The 27,113-nt window shown below is 38.6% G+C and overlaps 1 protein-coding gene across 2 annotated transcripts in view; it reads right to left on the minus strand.

The window, feature by feature from the left end:
- The window catches only part of ADCY2 (adenylate cyclase 2), a 211,316-nt gene that overhangs the window by 82,057 nt on the left and 102,146 nt on the right, over window positions 1-27,113 (minus strand). For both annotated transcript variants that reach the window (XM_032118264.1, XM_032118261.1), the window contains exon 4: window positions 23,941-24,090. In XM_032118264.1, coding sequence (XP_031974155.1) covers window positions 23,941-24,090 — 150 coding nt within the window. The remainder of the gene's footprint in view (window positions 1-23,940; window positions 24,091-27,113) is intronic.

Raw genomic sequence — 27,113 nt, forward strand, 5'->3', positions numbered from 1 at the left:
CCAGGCCATTACCTCCAGGATGGAAGGAGGTACCTTTATGTGCTTGGAACCCTGTTGTGGGCAAAACAGTCTGCAGTCAGGTAATTTTAACAGAATTAATTTAATGTAAACAAAAAAAAACTCTCATTGCTGATTGCAGTTTTGAAAAAAAAAAATTTAAAAAAAGGAACATAAACACTGAGACAGACTCTTACACAACCATCTATCCTCCACACTTCCAGGTCTCAGTTTTCACTATTTTTGCCATGCATTATACTCTGTCCATCAAAACCCCTGTGCTGAGCTGGCAGGAAGAGTAGGAAGCTGAGATGGCATGTGTGATAGTTTCTGTCTGTCACTCTGTGCTTCTGCTGCCCTATGCTTGAAGGTTTCTGCTGCCCTTTTACTCCATGTCTCTGCTCCAGCCTGGGACATTGATGGGCTCCTGTGCCCTCTGGTGTGTCCCTGCTCCAGCATGGATTGTCCATGTCCCACAGCGCCTCAGGAATGAGGCTACCTTATTTGGGTATAGAGAGTCCTCTCCACAGATCAGCTTGTCTCCAGCCTCCAGAAAATGCCTGCTTCCTTCTGAACTGTGTTTGGGTGGGAGCACTGGTTAAATAACTTTTTGACACCCAATGGCTAAGATTTGGTACACAAAGCAGGTTTTTTCCATGGCAGTTTTGTGTGCCCCACGGGAGGCTGGAGGCAGCTTTGGCTGACATGAAGTGATTCACAATGACCCCTCTGCCAGCTCACCACCTCAGACCCCTGCAACCTGTGGCCACCAACACAGGCTCTGTACAGCGCCACAGTGCCCAGTGGTGCAGAAATGGGGTGTCAGCTCCAGAGGTGTTCAAGCTTTAACCGGACATCCACAGGTTAAACAGTGTTCTCCATGTGCAACCCTTCGTCAAAACAGCCCTCTGCCAAAATGAGACCTCAACTCTCTTCCCATCCCCACAGAGAAGTGCTTATCAGTGACCATGAGATTATTTTGGAGGTAGAGTCTAGAAGTCTCTTCAGGTGAAATTAATTTTCTCCAAAATGAAACCATTTAAAAAATCAATGAAGCAAGTACAAGATTTCCTCTCTCTGCAGTGCTCCAGGTGAATTCCCTAATCCCCAGGCTCCTGCAGAAGGGCTGCTCTGCTTCCTCATTCTCTGTCATGGGATGAGCAATCCAGTGGAGACATTTGGCAAATGTCCTTCAGCACAGCAGAAGACGAGCCCAGTTTGTCTCCTTGAGGAATTAGGTCTGAATTCTTGGCCACACATGTTGAAGGGTTTAAAACAGGCCTAATTCTTATCAATTCCATGTTCTTTGTCTATTGTTTCGGAATCCTGGTTTACACACTGGTGTCTGCACATTTGTACATGTGTATACTGTGAAAAACAACACCAAAGCTGCAGCTGATTGGTTTTGACAGTGCTATTTCTAATGCCATATGTGCTATAGATTAATTAAATCTATTCTATGATTACTGCACTTAAATAACTTCCACACCTTTTAGAAATTTGGGAATAGTGTGCGCCTTTTTTACCCAACATTGGTTTAGGTTATTTGCAGCACATGTCATCAATATGCTCCATACCTTTATTTCATTTGATTCATTTTGAAATGCTGCATTTTAAACACTGATTAACAGATACATCCATCAGAAAAATATGTTGACAGTTAGGATTGCGTTGCTGTTCAAAGAGATAAAATTAAAAGAAGGTAATATATAGTAACTGATAACATTTTACCATGTAATTCACAGTATCATAATCTATTATACATCACTGAAACCTCAGCATACAGGCACATAACACTGACTATTTAAGCTACAGGAACCATAATTCCTAGAAAGGAATAAAGAATAAAAAATGTACATCTTTAGTGTAACAAGACATACATTTTCATGTTTGGCTCCTGCTCCAGTCCTCTTGGTGAAATTTTTTTGCTGCTTAAAAGCTCTTTCCGTATGATATTAGCAACAGTTACAGAGTATGTACTTCCTTTTCAGACTGGCATTGCTGTTCCCACCAACTATATTATATAATTTTGAATAAAATGGTAAAATATGAGACTGCTATATGTTTTCAGCCCCTCGTTTTAAGAAATGCTATAAAATACTCTTTTTGATTTTTGTTAGCACACTATTGTTATTTATAAGCAAGAGGGACTTAATTTCTTTTTCAATCCTGAGCCCAAGGTACACCTCAAAATAGTTTCCTCCCCATGGAGCCTCATAGCTGTCTTCAGCAGCACCGGCACTGCCACATCCAGCACAGCTTAGCAACATTCAAATACCAAGTCCTGCCAAGAATCCCCAGAACATGTGCTCAATACACAGATGTGCTCTGATGAACCAGGGCCATCCTATATAATCAGTTTGGGTCACTGCAGAACTTGCTTGTTTGCAGTTTGCAATACCAGTATTTAAAAAAACCTGGGGGTTTTGTTGGGTTTTTCTTTTGGTTTGTTTGTTTCTGTTGTTGGGGGGGTTGTTGGGGGGGTTGTTTATTTGGGTTTTTTGTTTTGTTTGTTTGTTTCCCAAGGTGCATGACTGGAAGGGAATGCTTCACTCTTAAGTCAAGTGGATCTGTCCGAATGAGAGCCACTTTGAGCTGCAGCAGAAAGAACCTTTCAGAAGACTGGATGGAGCAATCAGGGAGAAAACACGAAGACACGAGATATTGCTCTGCTGCAGTGCACCTAACTTCAGCATTTCCCACTTTCTTGACAGAAGATTTCCCAGAGACCCTGACAGGACTTGCTGAGATTGTTTCAATGATGGAAGCCACTGGAAGCTGTTGAGCTAGAAGGGCTTTCTAGAAGGCTGTAGGAAACTCTACCTGCAAGGACTCAAGATGAGATTTATTTTCAGTTTGGTGTTTCCTCTGTATCATCAGCAATTCTGATCTTTTCTTGGCCGACGAGTTAACCTATTCTACTTATTCTAAGTAAGTTAACTTTGCTGTAAAAAAAACTCTTCTTTTTTTTGAGACCTGCAGCTATTCCATCCAAGGACCTATAAGTCATGCTCTGTCATACCAAGTGTGGTTTAAAGTCTGAATAAACTCTCTCAGTGATCCAGCAGGTGAAGCCTTTTTAGCTGTGACTACTCCTGTATGGACTGCAGCCATGCAGCAGCAAATTCTATAAATTATTTGGGAGCAAAATGTTGTTTTGTATTTGGGCAATTGGAGAGAAACTTCCATTGCAGAAGCTCATCCCTTAGCTCGTAACTGCTGTCCAAAGAAGGACACAGCACATACACACGGGAATTATTATTCATTGTTTGTCAGATAAAGGCCTGCATCTTATCTGTCTGGTGAGATATCAGTTCCTCTGCTATTCTCCCATATTGTTTTCCTTTCGCAGTCTCCAAGGAAGCCTGGTGCTTTAGTCTGAGACTGTATGCTGGAATATTGACAGCTGTTTCAGAGCAAGAGCTCAATCTTCCTTGCACAAACCTACAGCTCTCCCAGCAGGGCAAAATTCACTGGATTCAGGGCAGTAATAGCTACCCAGACCAGTCACCTCCCATCTTCCAGCACAACTTCTTCAAAGTTTGTTTTTCTCTCAACACTAAGGGGAAGGTGACATTTTGATAACAAGTTCTGTTGGTTTCAGCTAACTTTTCTCATCTATAGGTTCACATTTGCGTTATTCAGGTGCTTGTTTTTAGTATCTAACTGCAGCACACTGAAAGGATGACTCCCCAGATGTACTTCTTTCATTCCAGTGGTACAGAAATCCAACAGTTTAAGCAATACAGCATGTTAATGTCTCTGCTCCCAGTGCAGAAGAAGGGAATAAACAGAAAGGAATAAAATATGGCCCCGGAAGAACTGAAAGACCAGCAATAAATCATATTTCCTCAGTGTGACAAAGGAGACAGAAAAATGGCTGTGCCAGATGCCCAGATTTAAAATACCTTCAATTATGTAAATCTGATGGTTTTGCTTTTTTTGAAAATCGTCAACAAGAATATGTTGGGCTACACCAAAAGCTGGGGGCCAGGCTTCACTGCAAAATGGAATAGTAAATACAGGTGCTACTTGCAAACACTAGGCAGAAACACTTTTCTGAAGAAGCAAGGGAGACGCCTGCTATTAATTTCACACTAACAATTGGCTCTACCCTCAGTATCCATGTTATTCCATAAACAAATCTATCTGGCTACATTAAAGTGAGAAAAGAAAGCCCTGTAAATCTGCCCCTTATGTATTCCAGTAAAATGACTCTTAGAGTATTCTTTTCATCTTCTAGAAACATAAACTACTGTACATAAACTACTATCTGTATACCTGCACACACAGGCTTTACTTTATACATGAACAGAGATCTAAAAATATCTTCTATAACAAAGCAATTTCATTTACAGATTTCCTCTGGGTAGCATAAAGCTCACTGTAAAAGCTGACAGATCTTCACACTGTGCTGTGCTATGTGACACTAGAGCACTTCTGTGAATAACACTCTGCAGACTGGTGGCACATGCTCCAACAACAAATTACTGTTTCTGGGACTTGTAGATATTTTATGCCTGATAAGCAGTCGACCATAAAATAGCTACAAATTTCACTGAAATTTTTAGGTTTTGGAGCAATGCAGAAAGCTAGTTAAAATTAATCTGAGCATGAAAGAAAACTGAAGGGACATGAAGGATGTAAAAAATAAATGCATTTTTTAAAAAATTCTCGATTGATAGAACTAATAAAATTTTAAATATTTGATCACGTAAAGACATTTGTCCTTTCCCATGCCTCCTTAGTTTCTTCAAGACCTTTTTGTGAGGGTTCTTGTCTTCCAGAAATCCAGGCAGCCTGTATCAAATGGATTATTCTCACCCACAAGATTTGAAACCTTCAGAGAATTCTTTTTCCTCTACAAAAGCTGTCTTGACTTTTCTTTCATCTATCACCCTCACCCAAATCCTGTATTTTACTTCCACTAATATGCCTGAACAGACACTGGCTTTGTAAGTCAGTAGTCCTCTGGTCTCCCTTGGAGCTCTGCAAAAATTGGTATCACAGTTGCCTCCCTCTTGCCCTGAACTATCAGCACAACTCTTGGTGACAGACTCCACCTAAGACATGGCAGCAGCATTTCTGTTGTTTCATCCCTGAGCTTCTTTAGGTCCCTCTGCCGAATACATAGACATGAGGATTCATTACCACTTACTTTATTTAATCTATCTATTCCTTGACCTCTCCTCCTACTGCTTCACCTTGAGATAAATGTTGCAATTAGTCTTCCATAAATATAGAAAACCCTTTTCCACCACAATGAGCACAGGAGAATTAATAAAAGTAGTCACTAGATTTACTATGGGGAATCACAAGGCAAAGTTCTGAATATGAACTTACTCTGAAAAAGATAAATCAGTTAATTTCTGCACAGTTTAAAAAATACTTGATGTTTCTTTGTAATAATTGTTAAATTTACAGTAACATTTATTTTCCAATGCCAATTTAATTTCCCAAAAAGATATTTTTTTTCTTTTCTCTTTTTCTTTAGTATCCCCCTTAATCTAAGCAAAATTTCAGATGCTTTTGTACCTATTTAAAATTACTCTATTACCAATTTTTATACATGTTAACAAAGTATTAAATGCTAGGAATGGATTAAATTGAATTAATGTGCCTTTCTATTCCTTTTTTTTTTTTTTGGTTGGTTGGGTTTTTTTGGTGTTTTTTTTTTAAGGTGGTCTAGAATGAACTAAATTAGTACTTTGTTTTCAGTGGTGGAAGGAAAGTAGCTTTCTCATGGTTGATTTTTAACATTTTCATGAACTTGCAAGAAAACAAAGCAGGCAAGCTAGACAACACAGTCTAATCCTTTAAAACATTTACTATTTCTTTTTATATGTATTCCTTATCAATGGGCACTTGAATTCACCCAAGATGACTTACAAAAGTTACCTACAAGTAGGTAACTTAAGGGTGTTTAAGGCATGACTACAGAGAGCTTTCTGAGGGAGTACCTAACTTTTTACCTATTTGTACTTTATACAATTAGGTACTGTATACCAGCTTACACGTTCAAAGGGCACGGGTATGACAGAATGTCTTAAATTTCTATTTTTCCAAATCCTTAAACCTGTGACTCGCATAGTAAAACTAAAATGAAATCAAACCACAAATTAATGAAATCATACCATGTCATCTTCTTATTCTGATGCAACTCATTATTAAAATACCCTTTTTTATATCTATGTATCTAAATATTAAAAAAACCCATTCATTTCAATAAGACAGTGTATTTCAACAATTAATGCTACACAAAATCCAAATACTAAGTTATCCTACAGCATTCAAGGCCAGGTTGGATGGGGCTCTGAGCAACCTTGACTAACGGAAGGCGTCCCTGGCTGTGGGAGGGGGCTTGGAAATATATGACCTTTAAAGTCCCTTCAACTCAAGCCATTCTATGGTTTTAAGTCTACTCCCTTTGAAAAAGGGAATTAACCTAACACCACAGCTCTACAGCTGAAGGGCTAAAATTTTCCTTTGGTTAAAGAAGAAAATTTGCGAGCAAATTCTCCTGCACAGATATTGCCCTGCACAGGGATATCAGGCACAAGACAAGACAGGAACATGTGGCAGTGGGGATACAATGGCAACACTGCACCAGTTATAATTACCACAAAGTGATGGGTACAGTGGGGTTACAGCAGTCCCTGCAGGGCTGTTTGTTAATCTGCTCAGGAGCACATCTTTCACTGAAGGGTAAACAACCCTGCATCGCTGTTAACACAGTCAGTGACTCAGAAGAACCTCTCACTGCACCTACCCCACAGCTGATGCCAGAATGTTCCCAATACCAAAACTATCTCACAAAATAAAAAACCTCTTTAGAGGGTATTTTTTTTTTTTTTTAATATGTGGACTTTCCAAACTAAGAAACCAATTCATTCAATACACTGAGGCTAATCAATCATGACCAACTCAAGCACACATTTCCATGGAATGAAAAACTTGCATCATATCATATCATATATCATATATGATATCATACCATTATCATTCTTATCATCAGTTTTATCTTCTTTCCTGGAGCTCTGGGCTTTGTGGATTTCTGAACCCTAACCTAAACCCTGACCCTGACCGTGATCCTAGGAAGACCAGGAAATCTAGAACTGGGCTGAGTTGAGTACCAAGAAAAAAGGAAAACAAGAAAGCAAGACTGGGGCAGTGTCACACTCCCCTTGGCATGACTTTCACATTGTCAGTGACCCTGTAGCTCTGGGCTTTGCAGTTTTCTGAACCCTAACCCTAGGCGTAACCCTAACCCTAGACTTGGGTGGAGCCAGAAAGTTGGCACTGGGCTGATGCGAGTGTCAAGAACAGAGAAGAGAAAGGAACAAGGTTGGGGCAGTGTCGCGCTCCCCTTGGCATGTCTTATTACCTGCCCAGTAAACAGGCTGAAATTCCAGCATCATTTAAGAAACACCAGTGTACTGCAAGTGATTTTGTGCATTTCTTGTCAACTAACACTAAACTTTTCAGTTACCCTCTGTTTTTCCCTCTCAGTGAAAATGTGTTTCATTGCAGATACTTGCCTAGTTGTTGTGGTACTTTAAGGGTGAAGAGTTTTAATTTATTAAAGAGAGTTTCAGATATTATGCCTGGAAAGGGAGAAAGACAGGGAGCCACTTAAAAGGCAACAATGGTGTGTAGAGTCTATGCTTATGATCAAGAAAAGACAGAAGAGTTTCGCAATGGTTCTCTCTCTTTGAATCCAGTAGCAATGCAGCTCTTCTCTAAAAAATGTGATATACTAGACAAAGTCAGTGACTGAACCATATACTGACCTTGTATTGAATTTTTCATGAGTATTAAAAAGCCCAAAATTGCTTGAGAACGCCACAGTAAATCTCTTTCCCAGAAAAGGAGGTGCTAGAATGCCCTTTGAAGTAGGCATATGAGGACAAAGATGCTGCAAAAATGAGTACCAGTAGGTAGCTGGGGGAACTCTGGTCAAGTAGTTTCATGGACTAAATGTTTGGTCCATCCTATAGAGAGAAAAGGTGCTCAGCAACAGCCTGTGCAGATCTGAAACCACCGACTAAAGTGGTTTTAAGTCTGCTGTGTGCACACACTATGTCTTTCGCCCCTTTGCCCCTGAACCACAGCTTTTAATTAGGATTTAAATAGGGTTTTCTGAATGTCTCAATGATTTTCAGTGTGGATTGCATATGTTCACGTTTTTAAATCTGAGAAGTGTCACTGAACTGGATCGATTCATGAGCAACTTGAAGCTTTCTCAAACAAGGTCCGAGAGATCCACTATAATGCTTGGTCAGGATCAGTCATCTTCAGGACCTCTGGGGACACCTGTAGAGGACAAAAATCCTTTGATGTATGCTGAATGCTGTCACGGCTTTCCTAATTTTAACAGTGATGTCAGGGAGAAGGACTGTATTTTAATGGGATTTTGGGGGTTAAAAGGATATTGAATCTCCTTTGGAAACTTGCAGTGCACTTTCAGTAGTGTTGTACATTGTGACCATTCCTTCAGCTCCCTCCATCCCAAGTTCAAGTAAGGTTCACCGTATTTCTCATGGCTCTCCACAGTCCACAGTTTAATTGTCTAGTTGAGCTGCCTCAAGGATTATGTAAGGTCCCAAAAGGGCTGAAGTCCTTATCTATTTCCATAGCATGGGATTTTTTACCTTGTCACTGCGATTCTGAGTACTTGGTTTACTCCGACTAGAATAGAAAATAATAGCATGCTTTTTCTGGAAATCACCATAAATCCTCACTATGACTAACAGATATTTATCACATGGCTTCTACATTTTCATCATAATGTAGAAAATTCTCTCTCTTTCTCAAAATGGACAGTTGTTTTCCTACACATATTCGTACAACATACACTTTTTTTACCAAAATCTCCACAAGCATCAAGCTGACTTGATTCTTTTTTTTATAGTATGTCCCAGACAGTATAGCAGAAATTTTGCAGATTTTACATGTGTCTGCATTTTAAGGCATCCCAAATATGCGTGGTTCTACTTAACTGTCATCAGAGTTTCCTGAGAATCACCTACTGCATCCACGTTTGCATTACAGGCATATTATACTACGGTTCTGCCACCTCCTTTTCAGTGCATCATCATTCATACTCCTCATACTTGTCAACCAATTCACCTTCAGACAGTCATATCTTTAAAATGCTAATGTATTCTATGCTATGCAACAACGTTCTTCTGTCTTTTACTGGCTAGATGAAAATTTTAACTGAATGGAAAAAATTAGGAAGAAACTGTGGAGCAGTGATTTATGTGAGTAAGTTATAGTACATCTATTTATAGCATTACACAGCTTTTTAATCATAGTCTGTTGGCATAATTAAGAATCCTTGCACAGAGTTTGAACAAAAACATAACAACAACAATAATATTTAATTGCATTTTATATGCAAAAATCAATGGGGTTTCAGCTAAGAGCAATATGTTATTCACATGCTACTGATCCTAAGCTGGGTTGTGACATACTGTTTGTTCCTCAAACTCATTGAAGATGCACATATTAATTTACAAGAACTACAGAAAATGCATAGGGGAAAGAAAATTGAGTCCTACAGTTTACACAAAATAAGGAAAATGGAGAGCAACTTTATCAGAGGACACACACAAGATAAGCAATCAACTCTCATTAGAATGGTATATATTAATAGAGTAACAAAAGATTACGTATAAAAAGAAGGTTTAACTTAAAAAGATGGTATAAAAAGAAAACCAAAAGCTTGTGATTTTGATTATATTGTCTTTTTAGAACAATAAAAACCTCAGACATCCTTGGACATATTTGTAAAGTATTTGCATGTCACAATAAAAGCCCCAGGCACACTAACTCCCATCTTCTATTTTTATAACTCCTCTAACAAGCTGAACATATTTGTCCCCTTATGGTACCAGAAAACAAATGTTCCTTCTTACTGTGTGGTGTCTGTGCAAGTATGTATTTTAAAATAACCTGGAAGAATAACTTAAAATGCAGAAAGAATACTGGTGCATATTTTTTTGTAAATATGGAGAGAAAATGGAGTTATTATGAATTTAAAATTCCGTTCTTCACAGACAGATTTTGTCCAGCAATCTCTACACTACAAAATCAGTGATGAGGAGTTACTCATCTGGAGGAAACCTCTTTACTGTAACTGTGCTTTTAAAGAGTGTTGTCGGTATGGAGAGTGTTACAGCTGCACATTATCCCTGTGAGCACTAGGCCTATTTCTTAATTACGTAAAGAAAGACGTGCAGCCACAGTTGTTGCAGTATCATCAGCCCTGGGCTGCCCGAGGGTTCCCTTAAATGCTGTAAAGGGCATTATTAAAGGTGTCTGTGATGGACTGACTCATGAACAAAACCAGATGTGACCTTTAAAGCAAAGGGAATTTAACAACACTTATTTACAATATTATTTTCCCTCAGTGCTCCCACATTTGAAAGATCACAGTAGCCAGTATAGTTCAGAGCCAGGAAGGAAGGCAGGTGTCAGGATCTACTCTGGCTAGAGCATTTCTAAAGGATCGTAACTGGAGAAACTGGAGAAACCCCTCCAAACCTGACATTCCTTTCAAATATTAGGAATAGAGAAGAGCAGAAAATCATTAAAAAGCATGAAAAATAAAGTTCTGGAGAAACAACTTTCACTGAGCAATAGAAACTAAGGATTTTTGTTCTCAAGGAGTTTAACACAGAGTTTGCAGGGCCAAAGGAAGACTGAAATGTACTGCAGAAAGACCCATAAAAAACTATGTAACTTTACATTCCTACCAAAAAGAGGCGATTGGGAAGATGCAAAACTATTAATTCTGAGGTATGAATCAAAGAAGTTGATACAAATTAATGTTGGAGTAGAACGGGTTTTACAGCAAAGTGCCAAAATGAACGGGAACAATTATCAGGGCCATTTTCTTTTCTGATGATACAAAGTTACTTGTAATAGCTAGGAGAAAGATGGGACTGAGAATAGCTGAAGAAAGGTCTCAGAGGATCGAGGCCATGGTTTCACAAGACACATAATACCGTGTACAACCAGCTGTCACCAATAGCTCCCTTCCAGCCTGCCCCACCTGCAGCTATTACGGTCCCCACGCCCCTTCTGTGAGACCTCTGTTTCCATCGGGCATGGGTGGCAAGGTTTTGGCAGCTGAGGACCTGCAGAGGTGGCCTCTGGGGAAAGAGGCCAGTAGCTCTGCCACAGATCCATTGCAGAACACAACTGAACACCAGCAAAGCTGGTGATGTCTTCAGGAAAATGCATGTGAAAAAGGGCGGGAGAAGCCAGACAGAGAGAGAAGGAAACAAAAGGAGTGAGATAAAGCAGAGGGAACACCAAGATCAGCAGAGGAGGAAAAGCTCTGTTCTGGAGCAGACATCCATCCTGCAGCCCATGGAGAGCAATGCCAGATCAGATGGACATGCCTGATGAAATTGCAGCCTGTGGAGTGCCCACATTGGAGCAGAGGAAAACCATGAGGAGGAAACAGCAGCAGCAGAGAGAACTCCTAGGTACTGACCACCCTTTATTCTCCTCCATGGTGCTTCAACAGGGTAGGGGAGCTGAGAATGAAGGAGTGAAGTTGGGAAAGGTGAGAGGAAAGATGTGGCTCTTTTATGTCTCTTTTGCTTCTAATTAGCCCAAACTATGTTATTTTCAGGAGATTCAGTCTGTTTTTCCCACAGTGGTAAATGGTAAATTATTCCCCTGTCTGGATCTACAAGCTTACAAGCTTTCCCATTCCTGTTTGTTTTCCCCCTATTTTCTCCCCCTTTCCTGCTGGGGCTGGGGGGCAGTGAGTGAGTAGCTAGGTAGATGTTTGGCTGTGGGATATGGCTAAACCACCTCAATATTACACTTTTCTCTAAATACTACAGGAAACTTCCTATTCAATGTTGGAAAAAAGTTTGGGATTGTTAGGCACCATTAGAGCCTGAAAATTTATTATCCTGTGTAAAGTCATCAATACAGTAATTTTCCATTATCTGCTACAAGCAGAAAATTAAAAAAGGCTACACAAATTTAGTACTGTCTTACTGCTTGAGTAGTCACATTTGATGACCTATAATGAGAAATCTGGTAACTACTGAACATGAAAAATCCAATGAAAGTAGCAACGAAGAAGAAACTTTAAAACAGGCACACTGTAATCTGAGCTTTAGACTATCTAAGACTGACTTAAGCAGTCATGAAATAAAATGATGCAGTCAATAACTAAAACTACCAAAAGGAAATTATTTTTCACACCTTATGCAGTTGAGTTGAAAAAGTGTGCCACGGGACTTGTGGATATCAAAATTGGTTAAATGCAACATCAATTCTGGTTCATTAAGTAACTGGGCCACACATTTTCTTGCACTCAGATAGATCACTGGGGAAGCATATGCCCAAGATTATCTATTGCACTTTTTCATAGGCGTATACTTTTGTGCTGGTTTTCTTTCCCCTGTTTTAACCATGCAGAGATGCTCACAGACAATGTTCAGGAATAAATCAAGGCTTACTTACAGGACTTCTGTGATTAGCTTAAAGAACTGAGAAGGAACTTAGCTTAAAAATTTGCCCCTGTTAAGCTTATGTCTGCTGTAGCATGACCCACAGCACTCTGTGGCCCATAATGTTTACTCAGCCCATACCCACATGACTGGAACCTCCTGCTGTTGTTAAATTTGCCACAGGCAAAGACACTCTCATGTCTCCTCTGTCTCGTATTTCATGAGCAGTTCCTCATACTCAAGGAGAGGTTGAGAATATTTAGTAGCTGGGACTTTATCTTTTACATTTTAGTGTTTTCAAAATAGATGTCCTCCTTTATGCAGACTATCTAGGGACGAGTAGCAGGCAGGTCATTTAGTATTTTTGAGGTTTTTTATTGAATGGCCATCTAAAAAATGGGAAGTGGGGGTAAGGATGCTGAATACAGTTTGAACGGGACCAGCATATCAGATATTCACAAATATTAAAAAGCACTAGTCTGATTAATCACACAAAATAAATACAGTAGTAGGAGTCAAACTATTATTTTTTCAAAGAGTAAACCAGTCCTAGTTTTCATAGGGCAAAAGGTCTCCATGAAAGATTGTACAGGAAAAAAATGTACTTTGAAAGAAGAGATATACACGAGGGATTTAAGATCTGTCCCAAGAGATGAAAGGAAGCATGGAAGAAGACACCTATTTACTGGCAGAGAGAGGCATGAAAGAACGAAATGGAATGATATTTGAGAGTATAAAATTCTTTTTGAGATCATTTTAACAAGAACATCTGAGAAACACTAAGGATGCACAAATGCAAATGACAGGAAAAGAAATGCTCCTCGATGAAGTTATTTACAGTGTGGTTTGGGGTACTCAAAGTGATGAATTTGGAAAAAGTCAGCTGCAATTCTTTCTCCATAAGATTTAATTACTTAGTGTGAAATAGAAAATCCAGTGCACTGGATATAAATAACAGTACAAGAGAAAGACAATAGTCACTTTATTAAATACAGAGCAACCCCAAAAGCATGATAGCTGAAAGCTGAAGACTCTAACACAGTCAACAGAGTAAGACCATGAAAGAGCCTTCAAATACAACCAGCTGCAAAAAGAAAACACTACATAGTGTTAAGAGGGAGGAATCTAAAGTTACAAAAAGGCTGGGTGAACATATTTTCTTGCAATTCCAGGGTACAAGATTTGAGGGATCGTGAAGACTTCCCAGTAATTGACTAAAATGCATCAGTGCTGCAGCTATTTTGGATTTTTCCTTAGGTCAGTTTAATATCCTACACAGACAGCTGAATTGTATTAATAATATTTAAAATATGAAACCATTTCAAATCGCGGTTGTTCAAAGCACTGAGGCAATTTTATTTTTCTCACCTTAGAAGGAAAAAGATGAATACTACATATTTATATTAGATTTTGGTTACAGCAAATAAGCAAAAATCACTTCTCTATTTCAATTAAGTGCATGGTGGCTTATGTAACTACAGTCTAAAAGCAGGAAACCTACTAAAATGGAGTGGTCAAAGAGCAGTGAAACTGTGGAGACAGTTCCAGTCTGGCACTGGTAGACAATGGAACTGATTTAATTATGGATTCTGTGTGACCTCCAGTAAATTGATTTTTAAACAAACTCAGAAATGCAAAGGTGAAAGGAACAATAGCACATTATATTCCAAGGTCCTCTGAAATGTCAAATTGTACTTAAAAAGAAACATAACACAGCCAAAGTATTCAACATTACAAAAAATCATCTGGACCAGCTGGAGAAAGTTAGACAACACAAAGCATGAGAGACCAAGAAAACATGTCCTACAAGCCACAGTGGAGGAAACTGGGCTTGTTTTCCTTACTTTAGCACTTTATTGTTTTAGCGATAACTGAGAGGGGACAATAGCCTTCAGGTGCATGTAAGGTTCTAATAAAGAGGAAAGGAATCAACTAGATTTATATCCAATGCAATTCACAGGCCTAGATTGAATTGTGGCTTATTAAGTTGGGCAAAAAGGAAAATATTCCCCAAAGATAAAGGCAGAATGGAACATGTTATCTAGGAAGGGTATAGAAGCTCCAGATTTTGTAGGGACAGTTAAGACAGACACCTGCTGAGGATGTTTCAAGTATTCTGGGTCCCACCACCAAGCAGGGAGAAAGATGAAATAATCTCTTTATATTTGAGTCTTTTTTTTCTACACCGTACAAAAAAAACATCCTGAAGTAGGAATAAAGCCTTCTATAAATTGTATTTTGAAAACAGATCTAGTAGGGTTTACTCTACACTTGCACATCTGCTCATGAAAATTCTTTGAGCATTTCAGTTAGAGGAACAAATTAAGTTCACAAAATGTGTTTCAGTACATATAGAAGAGATGAATGTAGAAGTTTTAAATAGTTAAGCCTGTGGACTTTTGCATTCTCTCTCACTTCTCTTTTTCCTTTTTATTTCTTTTTGAATCTCTGCCATCTGAAAACACATTAAAACTGGAGGAGGAGGCCGGAAAGGATTCATTAGTGGCTCTGGTAAGGATTTAGAAAGCAAGTGCCAGGTTTCAGTCAAATAAGGTAATACAGGGAGAGGAAGTTCATGGAAGGTGTTTACTGTCACCACTACTGCATTTTAAAAAAGTTAAATTTTCATCAAGATGTCACACTTACTTTCACCTATAATAATGTACAAAGCTTCGTTTCCACCAGAACTACCTCAAGAACCAATGCAGCTGTAATTCTTGGGTTTGTTTCCTTTAATGCGGCAACCAGGCTTTTTTTTTTAACAAGAGGACATTTGTCAACGATAATGAGTGTTCGTGTGATAATTTAGATTTATACAAACATATGATTTAGTGTTATACAACATTCTGGTTTAAAAATTAGCACAGTAGCACAGATTGAATGGCTTGCAATTGAACTTCCTGGCAGATTTCTAAATGCAATTTACTGAGAAACATATTTTTATGTTGAGTATTTTGCGTAGCAAGCCTGAGACATCACAGGTTTCCAGAAAGCTACTTGATAATCTGGAAGAACAAATAAATGCAATGCTTTTAACAAAAAACCTACTTGCCTCAATGTCCCTACACGCTGAGAGCTGTTGTACACATCCATGCTGTAGGTGTGTATACGTCCAGGCATCCAAGGTTGGATGTGCACCTTTTAGCTCGAGGAGTATCACCATGCCCATATCACTTCCCCTTCCACTCCCTATAAACTCACACTCCTCTCAATCGGAGAGACCTTTGATTTAAAAGAAAACCAAAATATAATAGAACATGAAACATAGCTCTAAGAGTCAGCAAGGCACACAGGCTGTGAGCATCTTTGAGGGCAACACAGTTCACAGAACCTCTGCTAATTATTAAGCAGTTTTTCTTTCTCATTTCATTAAGCATCCACGTGTACGATTCTTACCAATACCTGTAAGGGAAATGGGATTGCCTGAAGAGAAGCCTGGTGACCTACAGGAATAGATTCATTGTCCTAACACCATCTTGGAACACAAATGGATTAATCCAATGACAACTCCAAATGGAAGGAAAGGGTTTTTCTTCAAAAAGTCAAATTTGTGGGTCAGGGTCCAGACTGACAAGTTAGATGGCACTGACATGACTGCAGTGCAGCTGCAACACAACTCGGGGGGACCAAGGGTTACAGCCTCAGGAAAAAGCAGCTCCTAAGGGAAGGAGTGAGGAGACCATACTCTTAAGTTCTTAAACCTTTCATAGCAGCTCTTAGAAGCAAGTTGGTCTTGTACACAATCAGTTGAGCTCCTAGAAGGTAGCAGAGGGGGGTCATACTTGACACCTACCACTTGGTAGGTTTCACTTTTGGTTGAAAGCACCTGGGAGTAGTATATTTAGCAGAGTTGTATTTTTTTCCTAATGGTGTTTCTTACAGTAGGAAGCCTTTCATATCCAGGAAATTGCTAAAGGGAGGTAAGGGTTTGGAGGGAAGAGAAAAGAAAGAGAATATTACAAAAAGAGAAAGGTAACTGATTTACAATCTGAAAAGAGTTGGAAGTAGTATCTAGCTAGGCCATGGACAAGGATATGAATGTCCAGAGAAATCCCAATTTAGCCAGATTGCTGAGAAGACCTTAAAGACAGTGACCACACCTTTCCATTATAACCTGAGCAAGGGGAAAGAATACAGTGGCACATAGGGTTCAGATGTCCCTAGCTTTAGTGTATGTGCACTGGCAGTGTAAATGTTCATGTGGGCAATCACCTAAAGAACAAAATGTATTAGGAGTGATATAAAGAAGATATTTAGAATTGATATGATTATTAACAATGTTAGAAGAATACATAACTTTTGGTGAGCAGCAACACAGAAGTTATTTAAAACACCCAAAGAAAATGAATTCAGAATGAAAACATATATTTACAATACGGAAGCAGGTAGGTTGGAAAGCAGTAATTCTGGAAAGAATAGACAGCTCATTGTACTTAACCCAGTGAGCAGGATCTCCCAGCATGCTGCTGCTGCTAACAAAGTCAATGTGACCCAGAGACTCATAAAAAAACTTTTTTATGGATCTTTATCTCCTTACATGAACATAATTGACAACAGTGTGTTCAAATATACTTGTTATAAAAATGATCCAAGAAACCATGAAAAGGTCACACAAATGAACAAATGCCTGGAAAATCCTCACTACAGAGAATCCTTTAAGATGTTTAAGTTATCTACAATATTATAAGAATATTTATGACATGACTGAGCAATTCTGCATGTTAAAAAACAAAAAGAAGACTGGAAAAGGCCTCTGGATTATCAAAATGTTTGTGATCTATGTGTAGTTCCTCTAGGCACAATATCCTGTACTCCCTATCTGTAGAGAATAATGTTTAATGTGGAGAGTTGAAAAAGACATAGCAAGGTTAGTAAGGAAAAAGAGATCTAGTTGGACATAAATAACTTTTATCTGGAAATAAAATGGCAATTTAAAAATGAGGCAATTAATTATGGGAATAAGTAACAATTGAAAACTTTGGACTTGCTGTCAAAAGACATTCTCTTTCTAAAAAGAATGATTTTTCAGCTAATAATTTTAGTTTTTGTAATGTGGCTGACAAAATTTCAGGTGCCATGACAAAAATTAACATTTGCCTGCCAGCTATGTGTTTCATCCAAATTATCAGGATATCTATGAAAATGTGGTAATTAGTATCTGCTTAAACTATACATTTTCCTTATAAAACAAAGCAGCATGACTCATCATTTTATCTGATTATGTTAGATGTAATAAATTACTGCAGATCAACACACACAGAAGCAGCTGAAATCTCATCTACTTCACTGCAAAATGGTAAATGACCTTTTCTCACAATGAAGTCCAGAGGTAGGAAAAAGATTACATGCAAGAACTGCAGTGTCTCTATTGATCTCTGCAGTAGATACTTGCACAAGGCATTTGCTAAGCCATTAATTTCAGAATTGTGGACAATATGAGTGTCTTCATGTAGGTAACTAGACTTCCAATATTGGCATCTCTCCCTCTAAGAGTGAAATATACATTCCCTGGGCTGAAAGGCACATTTTATAACATTTCAGAACATGACAAAGCCTTATTTCTACATAAGGAGTCTCTCATAGCTCCTACAAACAATTTAGCAGAGCAGAACTGGGAAAATAATGGTTAGGAAAAGTGGTCATCCATTAATAATGTTTTGCTATAAATTTGAAGGTCATTTCCCAGATCCCTGAAAAAGCACTGAAAGGGAAGTATCCCACACTTGTTGGACCTCTGGAGTTTTCCAGAGTGGTAAACTGAAAAGCTGCCAATCACTCTCCTCACTGCTCCATCTCTACAGGGCAGAAGCTCCTAAGCAACTCTTTAAGTAGTGAAGTATTATGAAAGAATAACTCCAGGGGTATAATTAAGATGCAGATTGCTAATGTAGTACATGATCCTTTTGCAGGCAAGGAACTGAGTATCTTTTCTACCTTACAAAAGCTCTGGTCAGCCAGGCATGTGTGAAGCCTCTGTACCTTCTAACCCTACCTTTGTTACAACTTTTTGATCTACGGGTCTTGGTCGTGACATAAAACTTGAAATCAAAAGTTTCATATTCTTACTAAATATTGAGCCTTGGGGGATAATTAATTGCAGGCTCTTCTTATTGTAGTATCATCATGACTATTTAGTCTATTTCAAATTCTTCAGTGACTGGAAAATCTGAACATAATGAAGTGACAATGGGTATCTATTTGATTTTCAAATAACTCAGCTTTTCTTAACAAACATATATTCCTCTGGCAAAATTACTATTACTCTCATCAATAAATAGGAGCAAATATAGCTGCACTATTCCTGGCATTACATTTCTGTAAGCAGTCAGTATGAGAAACTTAGAAAAAATTCAGTAGCACCCAACAGGATTTTTTATTGATTCAAAAAACATTCATTTGCCAGTATAGGATATGATTCAAAGTGACATTTACCTTTTCATTTATTTCTATCTTAAATCATAGTATTTCTGTATGTCATAGCACTCTGTTCTAGGAAAGACATTAAAGAAAACCAGAGACTCACTGAAAAATTCAGATTGGAAGTGACCTCCTGAGATCCATAGTCCAGTATCTTGCTCCAAACAGGGCTAACTCCAAAAGTAGATGAAGTTGCTCCGGGCTTCTGTAGCCCAGAAAATACAATTTTACCACGACATCACAGGCTCTGTATTCAACACCGCGTCTCCAGACTTCTCTGAGCTTGCCTTGGGTCTGATTTTCAGATGTGGCAGCAGTTGCCTGGTGGACACATGCCTGTTGCTTCTCTGTATTGGCTTTGCTCTGGGAGCACCCAGGTGGGACAAACAATCCCTCTGGGGTCATAGGGCTGGGGGACAGCAGTGTATAGTTTTGAGTGGAATAAAATTGAGGAGGAAGAGGGTTCAAACAGCCAGTATTTATGTCTTCCTGATGAACTTGAGACATCTTGCTGTGAAACCCCTGCTTTCTGCTTGAATAACATTGGTATTATGCACTTCAGGATCCAGAGGGACACATGAAGCATAACTCAAAATCTTGTTTATGGACTAAAAGGAAACAAACCTGATAATGTATACACACACACATACACATATAAAGCTAAGAATTTACTGTTAGTTTACATTTCTTTCTAGCATAACTTCACAAATCTTAACAGTCTAATCCAATAATCAGTATTACTCTTGCTCTAATTATTAGAGAAAAATAAAGAAAATAAAACCAAATAAAAAAAGAAATACTTCTATATTAACAAAGCAAAGTCTTAGTAGTAATAATATGGTTTAAATTGTTATGCATACACTTCTTATTTTACAACCCTTTTTCTGGTAAAAGGCTCATGCTTTAACTGTTCCTGTGTGTCCTAATGTGGATGGGTTTCAGCCTGGCAGTAGTGGTGAGAGACTTTCAGCAAGTCATCAGCATCTGAAGTCCTTTGTGAGCAGGAGTATGATGGTGATGTTGATACTGACGGTTACTTCTTCCTCAGTCTAGGATCTCTTTGCAGTACTTTCTAGATACCTGGTAACAGATATCTGGTATCTTTATACCTTGCTATTTATTTGCTGATCTGCAAGTCTATGCTCTTGTTCTTTGTTCCCCCTAAAAGCACTTGTGTCCAGGTCCAGGTCTGTATTTCTTCAAGTTACCAGTGGTGATTGGTCACTTCTAGATTCCATAGATCTATATACTTACAGATCTGGAGTCTCCAGTGTCAAGCCCGTGTACACACGTGTATATGCACAAACATTGCTGAAGTAAAAAATGGATTCTAAAATTTAAAAGACCAACACTAGTCTTTGTTTTTCCCATTTGCTAGCCTTGAAGTTACAAGGAAAAGGAAAATGAGGAAGCTCTTCAAAAACCTATTCCATATTCATGAAAATGTTAGTAGCTTACCTTTTAAAAAGCATTTATTAAACTTTCAGGGATCCACATTTTATATATTAGTTCCAAATAATGTATTTCAATGTTTCCATTCTTTACTAAAAGCCTTAAACCTCATAAATGTATGAGGCTTCTCTGTTTTAGATTAATTTTAAAACAATTTTGAAATATTTCAGTTCCTTTAATGGTATTGTTTCACCATGTTTCAGTGAAAAAGTTAAAATCCCACTCAATGATTTGAAACCTCATTCATTTTCATCTGCTACCCGAGTAGATGGTTTCTAAAACCATCATTATACTGCCTCCTTCTCAAAGACAGCATTTCAGAGAACCCACTGAACACCAACACCTTACGAACACCTCCCCGCGGTGTTGTAAGAACCTCTCAGTGTATATTCCTGTGTCTCACGATGCAAAGCCCCAGAAGAGAGAGAGAAGAGCAATTATACTGCTGTCAGCATTAAGATCTTGCACTCAGCACTAGTGAGTCATTCATTACCCCTACAAACTGTCAGCCAGACTTTTATCAGGGAGACAAATAACACTATGAGAGGCTATTTTAAATACATATCTTGAAATAAGACTGCAAATTCAAAAGAGGTCAGAATAATTTCACATTTCTCTTTCATAAACACTGAAAAGAAATAAAAGATGTGTGAGAAACACCAAAGTGGGCTTTGAAAATACTGCTTTTTACCACACAAGTTCAAACGTGGCCCCTGCCCTGCTGGGAGGTGTCACCACCCACAGCTTCCCGTCCCTTTGGGACCATCCAGCCTTTGCTGTGAAGAAACAGAAGAAATACACAGTGGTGTGGGTACAGTATGTCCAACTTGTACCCCAGTATATACACACACCCCCCTATTTCACCAGATTCTAATGTGTGTTGATCTCACTTAAAAACAACGAATTATGGTGTTTCTCTTGAGTTCTTTGGTGTAATTGTTGAGTGGTATTGCAATATACTTATCTACTGATGTATCAAAATGGTGTTTTCAAAAAGGCTATTCAAAGACACACAAAAAAACCCCCAGTAACTGAAAAACAATGGTTGTCTACATTTGTATGAGCCTACTCTCAAATAATATAATAGGAAATTCACAGAATAATTTGAAACATAAATTGTACATCTTTCAAAAACAATTATAAAAGACATGATGTCCATGATCTGGAAATATATGCAAATTTGACCTGGAGCCCTAATCATTTAGAAGCACATCCTATGCTCTGCACTTGTACGAAAGTAGCTTATGCAAAGTAAATTAAACTAAATTAAATTTTTTTCCTGTTACAGAGATGTAGAATCAAGGGTCATGCTACAACCTTTTACAGGCTAATAAAGGCTTTGATCAAAAAAAATGCTTTTTAAAATGCACCATGCTCCTACTGTTTCATTGTATCCCAGTTCTCTAAAACTAGTCACCAATATGATCGACTTGCTTCCTAAGTACTAACAATGTGGATGATCTTCTGTATCTTCTTGGCAAAACAAGCAGTGTTAAAGGACAGACTAAAGTACATCCACTTCTGAACTAATGTCTGCAAACAAGGAAGTGTGTTAATCCTAGGGGAAAAAAAACCACCTACCTTATTAAATGAATCTTCATTTTACCTTTTCAGGTTTAAATATCTAATGTCCCTAAGTGTGATAATATGGAGGTACACGTCTTCATTTTTTGGTTGGAAAAACCTTGACAGGAGGTAAGGGGCATACATTAAGGGGTTGAGGGGATAAAGATCAAAGAAATCTATAGAAGAAGGTGTGAAATTCTAATGAGCTCTTTTTGAGCTCACTGGAGGTCAAAAAGATCACTGATTTCCACAGAATATTTGACTTTTGTTCAATAAGACATTGACCAGTCTGTTTCTAATCCAGCCCTGCAATACACTACTTAGAGCTGTGTAGATGTCTTAACTAATTCGACAGATTTATTCCTATCAAAACACAAACATGACAACACACACTTAAATATATATAACAAATTATGTACAGTTTCCTTGATTATTCTATAAGAACAACAACAATTATCAGTTAAAGATGGTTTCGCGTCTTTCCATCTTGCTAGGCTACAGCATATTTGAGACGCAAGTACTACAAACCCCAAAGAAACAGTATCTGCCACAGAATTCCTGGTAGTTTTGCTTCTCTTCACTGTCAAGTTGTCAATCCTTTCTGCAAGACCTTCAGTACACCAAAGCTACTTATTTATGTCTTTCCATAGAAACTAGTAACCTTTAGCAAAATAAATACACATTTGCAGAAAACATCAGCTAGAACCATATCTGCGGTAAGTACGGCCTTCTTGCAAGAAGCATCCTTACTCCTTTGAATTCAGTGTCCAGTAGCACAACCCCCCTTCTTCCTGCAGATAAACAATGCATTTCCTATGCTGGGAGGAAAAAAAGCAACTAATAGAAACCTGGGCCCTTACAATTGTGCTCAGTTACAAAGTCCACCCATTCCCTGCACACAGCTTTGGAGGCAGAGGTGCAAACATAAATGACTGCTCTTACAAACCTCTCCTGCAGCAGTACCTTATACAAATTTTGCATCTAATCATCAAAACTTGCTCTTGCTGTAAACTTTTCTCCTTAAGATTACTTGAAATGTTTTGTAGCAACTTCAGCCAGTGTGCAACCCAAGTGCCCAGCAGAACAAGGATAACCCTCTGAACAAACAACCTGTTAAAGCCCTGGTGTGGACTTTCCATTTGCATTTTTTAAGAAAAAAGTGTTGGTGATGGATCTTGAAAACATTAATTTAAAATGTCTAAAGGCACTTGTGAGACAGACATAACAATTAAGGTCAGCTGAGACACATGAGGTGCACAGCAGCACTTTTAGTGACAACAGACACCTGCCAGTGAAGATTCCATTTTGTGATTCTTTACAGTTCATAGAAGTTCGAGTCTTGGTGACCTTCAAAGCCAAATGAACCTATCTTCTTTATTACTTGGTGAACTGATTTGTATTTCAAATTCTCTTAAATGAAGCACCTATCTGTCAGGATGATAGGATCTGTACAGAATTTGCAAAGAGAAAAAGAACTATATAAAGCAATCAGAGAATTCTTTTATTCAACTGCTGCAATAAATGACAGATAGTATCATTATGCAATTCCCCTAGCTCCTCTTAACAAACCTGACCCCTAGAACTATATCACGTGATTCATCAGTATTTTGGATTCAAATGTTTTTCAAAAACAATGCAGTAATATCTTCTTGCAGAGATTTTCAGCATTGATCTTGGGCATGAATAACTGAAGATTTCTAAAAGCATGTGTGTACATCTCACTGCTTATTCCATGAGGACAACAAAAGAGGCAGTGTGTAAACAGAATCTATACAGCATTTTTAACTTTCTTTATCATAAATATTTTCATAGAACAAGTGAGAAAAAACATAATTTGACAACAGAAATAACTAAAACACTTTCCTGTATTCAGATGGAATCTGTGCACAACCAATTCAAAAGACTTTGCATCTTTCATTAAGTAATTCAATAAGTGCTTTTCCATTAACAAGCTGAATTACATAGTGACGAATAGGGGGACAGTGTGAAAACAGAAAAACAGCCCCAGACATGGGTGTTACTTTACCTGTTGCCTCTTCTCAAATTCTAACTTGATACGGGATTTGATGCAGTTGCATGTGTCCTGATACGTCTGCTGCAGCGCGAGTTCCATGAGGTGTTTGTGGTACGCTCCTGCCAAGTTCCCGCAGATAAAAATTATTACATTGGCCAATATCTAGGGGGATTAAAAAAAAACAAGTGTCAGGGAATTTACATAAATATATTAACAGATATTAATCCTAGCTTGCAAAGGAAGATTGCTGCAGTTAGATATTTTGCTTTTGTTTGTTTTCTAGCAAAGGTTAACCTTTCAAAAACCCTTTAAAACTAGTGGCAACATCCCAAGCAATAACAGAATCATAGAATCAGTTAGGCTGGATACTGTTTTAATTCAGGATTAAACAGGAATGAAAATGAGCAACATGTTTGCCTACTCAATGAGGTACACATTTTCTGCAAAAGGAATTTCAGCTCATGTTAGACTTCACTGCTGAGTACCAATTAGGTGGGATCATCACCTACTGATGTAAAGCAATAGCTATGGTTCCTAACAGCAATGCTGGAAGCCATGTTATTGCTATGCTCTTTCGGCAGCATTTTCTATTGCAGTGCCATATGAGTAAGGGCCGAAAAGTTTCACCTACACACAAGAAAAGCCTGACCTGCATTTTACCTCAGCCTGATCCACTGCTATCCATCAGTCAGCTATAAATAGTAACCTTGGTGACGATAAGCAGTGTCTAAGGAGCAAGATTTGACAGCTGTCTGCTAGAATATACTTTTCACTATTACCAAAACAACTGCAATTGCCTAAAACACAGAACTTTAAGATTTAAGATTTAGGGGGTCACACTTGCAACATGCCTCTGCATGCAACAAGCCACGAACATGGGAAATAAGTTTGCTTAAAAAATCAAGGCCTTTTCTGCACTTGACCTTTGAAAAGGACACAATATTGTGTGGTGATGCTAATACTTTTAACTGTGCCCAGCTTATTGCTGCAAATAAAAGAAACACATTTATCCATTCTAGCTCACTCAGAGCAAAAGAAACACAGTAAAGTAATGAAGCCAATTCCTAATTCAATAATAAAAGTAATAATAAAGATAATATTAAATTGAAGCTGAGATACAGCTGCAGTCTGCTCAAAGCAGGTCTCTATCGTCTCTATCTGTAAGGCCCTTGTGTATCATATACCCTGGATTACAAGCACTGCACGATGTCACAGTACTCATGGTCTGGAGGGGAAGGAGGAAGAAAGGAGGCAAAAATTTCATTAATCCTTCACAGCTAATCTAATCATGAGGTTTATGATAGATTTCCCTGGTGATCATTCATGGGTTGGTTTTGGTGTACCTATGTACCGGGCAATCTTTCGTGAACTGCTAGTAGTGTAAGCAAAGCCAATACAAAGAGACAGATCAGAAAAAAGTCCAACAGTGTGCTACAGTGGTTCAAAGAAAAAAGATAAATTGTCCTATTAACAGAAATCCATCTCCTTGTGGAATACGTTTTATTCACAAGAAAAAAGAAAACCATGGAGTTTTAATGTTCCTTTTGTAAATGGAAACTTTAAAATGGCAAATACATACTTTTATTTTCCTCACAAATCTTAACATCATTGCATGCAATACTTGTTCCTCCATCTGTGACATTTCTGACATCTCACCTCTCATGGCTCCACAAAGCTAAAAGCAGGAGCTATCCACCTTTACTGCAAAAATGATTGATGTTTTCAGTTTGGTAGAACTTTTCTTTCTTTCCCTAAAACTTCAAGATTATGGCATTATAATGTTTCTAAAAGCAACATCTGAGTTCTTAAATTTTTCTAAAATAGATAAATCTAAAAACAATGAGAAAAATCTACATATTTCACTTTCTCCAAAGAACCTCTATTATGAAGCAGAGGGATAAGAAATAGTTTACACGGAACATTTCACAACAGCCAATAATCTAAAAAAAAATCCACAAACATATGAGATTATGGTGTACAGTAAAATATTTGACCTTAAAATGTTGCAGTGCAGATACTGCAACATGCTGTATCAGACAATGAGGCCCGTAGAGAGAAGTATTTATGGACTGATTCTTGCTAGATGTTTCAGAGATGTTTATTTCTCCAGCCGCATGGCCGGAGCTCTGCCGAGGAACTGCTCAATCACGGGACCCGAGGGTCCTTTGCCCGTGCAGGGGAACACAGAACAACCAATGGGGAACGAGGCTGACCAGGGGCAGGGAAACCCCGTGCTTCCCCCCAGGGCCCCTCTCCCCGGGCCACATGGTGGGGGGGGGAAGGACCCCGACATTTCACCCGTTTATTTTTAACAAAAGAGATTTAATCTTAACATTGAAAACAACTGGGTAAACATAACAAGAACAGTTTCAAAATAAAACAAGCCACTCTTCTGAGTCTTTAAATGTCCAAACAGATTCTCTGGAACATCTTAGGGCTGACAGAAGGGACACAGAACTCTCTGAGCATGCTTTGTGGGGAAACTGAGGCAGGAGAGGGTTTCTTCCATTTGTACCTGTTGGAACTCTAAACAACAGTTAATTTCTTCCCTCCCCCTCTTCATCCCCCACTCGGCACCAGAAAGGGATTTTTGGGGAAACAATTGGCAAAGGCATGGTCTTGTGAGGGAAACCATGGGTGAAAAAATGGATTGGGAATACACTGGGAGTAATAGGATACAGGGTAAAAGGGAAAGGTGGGATTAAGAAAGGGAGACTGTAGGGGGGGCTTATAATGGAGATATTGTCTAACATGACTACGATTTTTAGTATGTATACTGCCTTTTACAGGAACACCATCAGGCCCAGTGACCTGCGATGCTTGTAACCCTTTTCTACCTTGCACAATTTTGAACTCCACCACCTCTCTATCTCCCAAGCTTGGGATGTATTTTTCAGGGTTATTCTTTTTAATAGCAGTTCTATGAATGAGTATGTCTTGCTGGTTGTCACATCTCGTTATAAAACCATAATTTTGTGTAACATTATACCATTTTACTATTCCTAAAACCTTAGCTACAGTGATTTTTTTCCTTTTTCCGAGTGGTTGCTGTTTTCTGTCTTGCTGCATTTTTGCTTTCTCTTTCGCTTTCGCTCATTCCCGTGTTGGAATTGGTAGGGTTGTCAGTGCTGCCGGGGCCGTCGGGGCTGCTCGTGCCTGCACGCTCTTCCCGGGGTCGCATTCGG

The sequence above is a fragment of the Corvus moneduloides genome, chromosome 1 (assembly GCF_009650955.1).
Source record: "Corvus moneduloides isolate bCorMon1 chromosome 1, bCorMon1.pri, whole genome shotgun sequence".
NCBI lineage: Eukaryota > Metazoa > Chordata > Aves > Passeriformes > Corvidae > Corvus > Corvus moneduloides.